Source organism: Bufo gargarizans, chromosome 10 (genome assembly GCF_014858855.1).
Source record: "Bufo gargarizans isolate SCDJY-AF-19 chromosome 10, ASM1485885v1, whole genome shotgun sequence".
In the NCBI taxonomy this organism is placed as follows: Eukaryota; Metazoa; Chordata; class Amphibia; order Anura; family Bufonidae; genus Bufo; species Bufo gargarizans.
Genome location: NC_058089.1, coordinates 28,040,638 through 28,048,475, shown reverse-complemented (window position 1 = coordinate 28,048,475; position 7,838 = coordinate 28,040,638). Strand labels below are relative to the sequence as shown.

The 7,838-nt window shown below is 38.0% G+C and overlaps 1 protein-coding gene across 1 annotated transcript in view; it reads right to left on the bottom strand.

Annotated features, from left to right (window-relative positions):
• The window catches only part of LOC122920020 (mucin-5AC-like), a 157,418-nt gene that overhangs the window by 130,287 nt on the left and 19,293 nt on the right, over nt 1-7,838 (bottom strand). The window contains exons 19-29 of the mRNA XM_044269230.1: nt 6,823-6,933; nt 6,659-6,732; nt 5,990-6,123; nt 4,476-4,640; nt 4,216-4,310; nt 3,493-3,619; nt 3,035-3,290; nt 2,861-2,913; nt 2,133-2,233; nt 823-974; nt 603-741 (exon numbers count right to left, since the gene is read on the bottom strand). Of these exons, the coding sequence (XP_044125165.1) occupies nt 603-741; nt 823-974; nt 2,133-2,233; nt 2,861-2,913; nt 3,035-3,290; nt 3,493-3,619; nt 4,216-4,310; nt 4,476-4,640; nt 5,990-6,123; nt 6,659-6,732; nt 6,823-6,933 (1,407 nt within the window). The remainder of the gene's footprint in view (nt 1-602; nt 742-822; nt 975-2,132; nt 2,234-2,860; nt 2,914-3,034; nt 3,291-3,492; nt 3,620-4,215; nt 4,311-4,475; nt 4,641-5,989; nt 6,124-6,658; nt 6,733-6,822; nt 6,934-7,838) is intronic.

Genomic DNA, 7,838 nt, shown 5'->3' with positions numbered 1-7,838 from the left:
CAATCATTCAAAGCAACACTAGTTTCCTAGAAAAAAACAATAACCACAGACTTTCATGAGCTTTATTAACTTACCTGGAAACTAGGTTCAAGCTTAATATATATGCTGGTTTTCTTGTCCCATACCAGAACCAGTCCATTGAGGGCCTCAATCACCATGTAGATACCCATCTGGCGCACTTTATATGGTATATATGTTCCTAAATATCCGTTGTACAACCTCAAATTTATCTTCAGCAAGTATTAGTTCATAGTTCTGCACAAAGAGAATGTAAATCACATTTCATAGCAGTTGTGTGTGTTGTAATAATGTGCACATTACTTTCAGATAATATTGTGTGCCATTTTTAAAACTCACCCGAGGAAAACTTTGATGGATTTAGAACAAGCAGTTCCTGTGGTACCGCATGGGATGTTCTCCGTTATAACACGGAAAGTTCCATTACTGGAGTTACCAGTGCAGTAATCCTAGGTTTCAAAAAAATCAAAAATCAGTGGTCGTAGTTGCCAATAGTACTAAACTTTCAAAGACAGTCCTGACAAATTCAGGCTGTCCTGGGAAAAATATATACATAGATTAAGGACTTAAAGTGTGCTACTTACCTGAGCCAGGGTATATTCACAATCTCCATTAAAAACATATGATTTACTGTCAAAGGTAAGATAGTGACCATCTCCATATACAGCGCAGGTGCCCATACAAATATCACCACTGCATTCCCATGCTCTGTTTTTGCACGTGCTGATGGCAAAATCAATCAATAGTTAAGAAGTTATCCAGACACCGTGACCCTCAAGTGTATGTATTGTGTTTTTCACTCACCAAGTGTTACAAGAGACCTTGATATTTTCTCCTGGCATGTAGGCTTTGTTGTTGTGTATACATGGACATTGGCTCTCTGTCACACATCCCCCCTTTCCATCAGCTATCAGTCCATCTTGGCACACGCAGCCAGAGACACACTGTGCACTGTACTGTAATATAAAAACCAAAAACAATTTAAGAAGAGAATTGGAACGTAAGTCTAAGCATTGGGCGAGATTGGAAGGGATGTGTGATAACAAATATGTTTCCTCTCCTGTGAAAAAGACTGATGGATACATGGAGGGCTCTGAATTTTCATACTAAGTTTTTCTCTTATTATAACAGCTCACAACAGACTTTCTCTAGACTGGATATAGTTTTCTAAACTTAGCCTTTTTTCAACAATTAGTCAAATAAAATATGAACTTAGAGGAGTGTCAGATCACAGTCCCATGCCTGTATTAAAGCCTGAACAAGGGGGAAGAATGATTAGCAGAGTTAGAATAATTAATTAAATGGAGTCAGTATGTTAATAATTCTACTAATATACAGTATGAAGAATGTGAACAAGCCCAAAAAAATATATAAGGATTTTCTTATTGATAAGGCTCCACATTGTCTTTTTTTCTTCTCTGGTCCAGAATACTTTGGGAGACTCTTGGGCAAAAAAAAAAAAAGAACTCTTAAAAGTGATGGTCAAAATAGTAATAAAAAGAGGATAATAAAGGGGAGGGGAATTTTATGCATATTATTTACATCTGTGACATTTAGAGAAGGAGCAGAGAGAGGTTAATACTTAATGCCCCTATTACTTTCTCTGGGGTAAGTCAGGCCCTTTATGAAATAGCTGAAAACTCCTCAATGGGTTCTGATGGCTTTCCATATGAAATATATTGGGGGTATGGCTATCTTCTTTTAATGCAACTATTTCAAGTTAATAATCGAGGTCTGGCCTCAGGATTCTTACCATCTACAATGAAGATTGGAACGAATCCTCCCTCTCCACATTTTTTTGCACTTGGGCTCTGTCCTGCCATCTATGTGGTTTTGAAGGGTTTATAGTATTTTGTATGACAATATTTTTTTACTGATGATATCTGTATGTATCTTGACTTGTCTATTTTGACATATTGTAATAGTGAGGCAAATGTAATAGAATAAATAAAAAATAGCATATTTGCCTAAAGAAGTGTATTACAAAACATACTCTTCACTGTCTCTACACATAAATAAAATGAAATGACACACTTTAAGGAACTGATAAAACCATTCACAGACTGCTACATTCACAAATGGTATGTATGTGAGCTTTCATAAGGACTACTTACGCAGTTCATGTCAAGGGTTTGGCAACTCTTCTGGCACTCAGATCCCTTTGTGCCTGCAGGTTTCTTAGTACAGTCAAAATACACCATGGGGGCAACACAGGCTATGGAGTAAAGGATTCAATAAAATGTGCTTAACGTTATCAGTATTAGTATATTAGAGCATGAACACCCCTATACACATGTGTTGTCAACAGAGGGAACGGAGTAAACTGTTGCGAGACCTCGGAAGAGAACAAAGGATAGGGCATGCTCATCATTCTTTCCCTAACATCTCCTGTTGTTGAGTCCTGCTGAAAACAGTAGGATCAGTCAATGTTTCTCTCATATATATATATATATATAAATATATATATATATATATGATCACCATAACTATTAGATCAGTGGGGATCCCCACTATTCATGAGAATGGGACATAAATCCATTGTGATAACTTTGGTGCATCTAGTCAGCTCTAAGCTGCCTAAATATAAAGTCGTATTAATACATCTGTCAAGGTTTGCTAAAAGTTTGTTTTTAAGAACAGCAAACAAGCTAATGATACAATGCATGCATGGATACAATTTACCCTCACCTCAAAAACCTAGGTATTTACCATTTTTCAATTTCCTTACAGACTTTTTGGGGGAACATATTTGCAAATGACAACCCATCTCTGTTACTTAAATGTTATGTTTACTAAAAATGCTAGAAGTTTGTAGATCTCATGCTGGCTTTAGACTTCTTACCTTTCTGTGAGGTTGTCTGTCCAATACAGTCTAGTTTTCCATTTGTGCATGTGCTAGTAAAATAAGAATACAAGTTTTATATTAGTAGCTGATAAGAAAAGCCTCCCAATAGAGCAAGCAAAGGGAGTCTTCATTCACTGTCATCATTGACAGGTTCAGTAGTTATTTTCTTACCACATAGCTCCATTGTCATGAACCACCTCTCCTGGTGGCACTGCAGAACCCTTGTAGTAGCAAGGACAAGCAGACTGGAGCACACAGGCACCCTTATCATCCAGGTAGGTTCCATTCTGGCAAACACAGCCATCAACCGGGACAAAGGAGATGTCACAAGTAATGTCACGCTCGCTGAGTGAGCGACAAGTAGGTTGGCATGTGTTGACGACATAGCTGTAGGATAAGGTCTTGGGGCATGTAGTTGTGTACAGTTCTATGGATGAAAAAGAAAAACTTGAAAAATGAAATATATCTGTGCTATTTAGTTAATCTGTAGAAAGTGGAGTTTATTTCTCTCCTTTTCTGTTCATACGTTTAAACTTGTAAAACAATACCATGTCAATGTCATTTACCAAATTTGCCTCTCCTATAACTGAAATTGGTATAAAACAATGTTTCATTAAAAATAAACTTACGGCAGACGTTGTTTCTCCATCCCTTCAGGTAAATTCCTGCTTTGGCACAAGCATGTACATAGGAGGACAGAGCGGCACACATGCACTCCTCACTCTTGGCACAGTTGCATGAGTCAAACATGCAGTTCTGTAGAACAGATGCAATATTAGAGATTTATACTGTGGAATTAAACCGATCGATTTAAGAAAACAAAAATCACATTAACTGGAGAACAAACAGAACACTTGCATGGTGAGCTCCTTTTCATTTTTTTAGTTGCAGATCTGTCAAGTCCTGGACTCGTCTTCTGCTATCCAAGATGGCCTCAGCACTTCTCAGACTGCCTGATGCATATTGTGTTTTTGGCCCAATACACTTCCTGCTGCCCTTGAATCGGCCAGCACTGCTCATGTGAGCATTTGCGGCAAATCTATGAGAAGGGCCGGACAAGTAGGAAGCGTCTTGGGCTACTAAATGCACAGTGTGCATCAGGCAGTTTGAGAAGTGGTCCAACCATCTTGGATGCTAGAAGAGGAATACAGAAATTGACAGATAGGCAGCTAAAAAGATATAAAGGAGGGCAATGTTAGGTGCTTCTCAGTGCATTCTAATTAGCTGCTCTCTACCATGGTAAAGAGTTGACGTTTCTGAATCCACCCTACCAGCCAACTAACACCGTTTTTGGAAATGAGTTTCCTAAACCAGAAAACCCCTTTTAAAGTACAGTAAATCAAATTGCATACCGACTTGAAGGTGGCTGGATTAACTGTTGCCTGGCATTCTGCAAAAGGTCCATTAGGATCGCTTAACATTGAGCACCAGTGCGTAGCGTATTGCTCTGGAAGAAATAAGTATTTGATATTAATGGAAATGTTGATTTGTAGCCAGCATCAAACAGATCTAAAAATTATCCTACTGATTGAAGGGTTGAGGAATTACTTGACTAATTCCTTGCTTTTTTGCCTGCTTGGCTGTTTAATAGCTAATATATAGTTTGACCTACCATTTTCAATGCTGAGGGAGCATGGATTTTCAAAGCTTGAGACGACATTAGGACAGCTGGCCTGGGTCTTCCAAGTGTTGGCAAACGATGAGCCACTTCCTTCAATGACCCCACTCAGCACTTGGAAATCATCAGCTTGAATGCTGTTATAGTTGCCACAAAGACCTGTATTTAATCAAATGGTTATTTTATTTAATTGATGAGGAATGGAATGGATGTTTTTCTAGACAGTAGTTCATATAAAAGATTTTTATAACTGTTGCTTAAATTTTGTCCAAATCCCTTCCAATGTTAAGCAAAATCTATTCATTTTATCCAGTAGGTTTTAAGCATTAGTCACATCTAATAGTTGTCTAGTGACCTCTAGTGTCATTCCATCGAGACTGCTGCTAACGAAGCAGAATGTATATTTTTCATATTAACCCCTTCAGGTAAAACTAACCATTAGGATGACATTTTTATAGCTTTTAAAGTAAAGCATACTTCTTCACTCTTCAACTTTACAATTCTTGGGTTCCTCTTCAGAGATTCAAGATGGCCACATTGATTCATAGATTACCCGAGGCAAACTGTGCATCTGGAAGTCCAAGACACTTGCTTGGACTATGTGAGCAGTGGTGGCCAAACCAAGATAGGGCTGGACAAGCAGGAAGTGTCTTGACCTTTTGATGCATAGTATGCATTATGTGGTCTGGAGTAGCAGTGCAACCATCTTCGATAGAAGAAGAGAAATCCAGAAAAGATCTGAACGATCTGCAGCTGGAAAGGAGCTCACCGGTCAAATGCTCGGTTCATTCCCCAGTTCATGTGGATTATTTTTCTTTAATCGGAAGGTGTTCAAAACAGGACTTGCATAAAAAAAACTGGTGTAGAAGTTTGATACATTGCCCCTATGAGTTATTCTTTCCCAGCCAAGAGGTTTGCAGCTTGTATGATTATGCAAGCAGACAAAGCTATCAATCACTCTTTCTTGATGGGAAAAGCATGACTCATCATGAGTTTTCTCTATGAGACCTGGCTACATTTATGCAGTTTTTTATATGAAAAAATGTAATCACATCACAAAATTCTACAGTGTGTATCTCCAAGCTCAGTGCCCCTTCCCTTTTTCCTATGGTGACTTCATAGTCCTGGAGACTTCAAGTATACAGTTAAGAAGATGGGGTGACAGATCAAGTGACTGGGTTTATCAATATAGTATATGTATGTTAATAGAATATTCCTGTCTTTTCCTATTATGACTTGAAAACATATAACTGCCATCCTTTAAACTAGTGTTGAGTGCGAAAATTCTAATCGGGAATTTTTATCGCAAATATATTACATTGCTGATTTTCACAATCAAGTAAATAATGACTGGAGATCATGAATTCTCGAATTTTCTAATTTATGGCAAATATTCGGCCAAAAATTCACGAAATATTGCGAATTTGAATATTGCCTATGCCGCTCATCACTACTTTAAACATATAGTGGTTTTCATCTTGGTATTTTTTTGCACCGCCATTACTTACCACACACTTGACTTTTGTAGGATGGGTCAAGACTGATGTACAGCTGCATAGTGGGTATAAGTTGGATCTGGAGTTGAATTCCAATCTTAGTTTGCACAATGATGTAAAATGTTGATGGTTTGAAAATGGTAACACTGGCTGTGGAGCAAGAACATACATATGTGTAAAAATCTACAGCTTATCACCTTATTACAAGATACACACATATAAACTTTAACAGAAAAGACCCTAGATGGTGGGCAATTTGTCAAAATAACTATCTTGCTCCTCCTATGTCCTGGAACATACGCAGACCGGAAAACTGGGTCTGGCAATGCGGCAATTTCCAGAAGACTTGGTACTGGATCCAGCATTAATACAACTCTATGGAAATTAATGCCGGATCCGGCAAGTGCAGTATCGTTCCGGGATTTTGGCCGGAATAAATACCGCAGCAAGTGGCGGAACGGATCCTGATGCATACTGAACGGATTGCTTTCCATTCAGAATGCATTAGGACAAAACGTATGCATTTTTTTCTGGTATCGAGACCCTTTACAGAATTTCAATACCGGAAAAGAATAACGATAGTGTGAAAGTACCCTTAAATAGGGGAATATTTATATTTGGTCAAGTGCATTGCAGTGAGCATGCAGTATCTTAATTTTAATTGCTGCTAGAATATGCAACTTACCTGATGAGACGGGTAATTGAGTGTATATCGAATTCACATAGACACTGCCACATGATTTAACGTAAATGAACTGTCAAACAGAAAAAATACATAATAAAAAAATGAATAGATGGCCATGTCAACTATAGATACAATAACCACATCAGCCTATGTAACTTACATCTTTTCCATCAGCAAGACTAATGGTTACACTCTTCAAGCATGTCTCAGTACTGGTCAGACCACATGTAAGAATTTCTGCCAGCACACTGAAAGTGTTCTTGTTACATGTCTAAAATGAGAGTGTCAAAGAATGATTAGGACATGTAAAATATGCTTAGTTCTCAAATATAGTAACGGAGGCAAAATATTGCCTGAAACTGAGCAAATGGGCTTCATAATCATAAAACTTTTTGAAATTCATTGAAATGCTCTAGTTTATAGTAAATTACTTTTCAAAAAGTTAAGGTTAAAAATACATAATCATCATCTTTCACCTAGACTTGCACAACATCCCTCTCTGTGGCTTCTCATCTAGCATTCAAGCCTCTATATTAGCTATCCTTATTTCTGTTGTCCAGTTAATCCACCTCTCCTCTCCTTTCTCCTCTGCTTCTTCCCCCTGCCAGTCCCTTTATCCAATGAATTCAGTTCAAAATATTAAAAACGACATACAAAGCCATCCACGGCTTGTCTCCTTCATACATTTCTGACCCAATCGCCCTCTGCCTCTTCACATGTAATCTCTGATTGTCCCAAGACCTCCTTCTTTACTGGCCTCTTGTCTGTTCTTCAAACAGCCGTCTCCAAGATATCTTTGGTGCATACCCCATTCAGTGGAACTCACCTTCCCAGCACATTAAAATTTCCCACATTCCACCATCCAAACTTTCAAAACCAACCTGAATATCCACCTTTTCAGCAAAACCTACAACCTACAATAACCCCATCTGCCATTACACACTACAAGAAAATTTAGACTAGCACATTCATATTCATAGTCACAGGTGCATATCCATCAAACATGGTTGAAGAAAAAAATGGCTGCACAACATTTTACATACAAACAATAGAGCTGAGAAATGGGGATTCTAAATAAAAGTAGTATTATACCTACTATAAATGGAAAAATAGAAGCTCTTTGCGCACATTTTTGATCAAATGCATGTCGGGCCCATCTACCAATCTGCCATTACA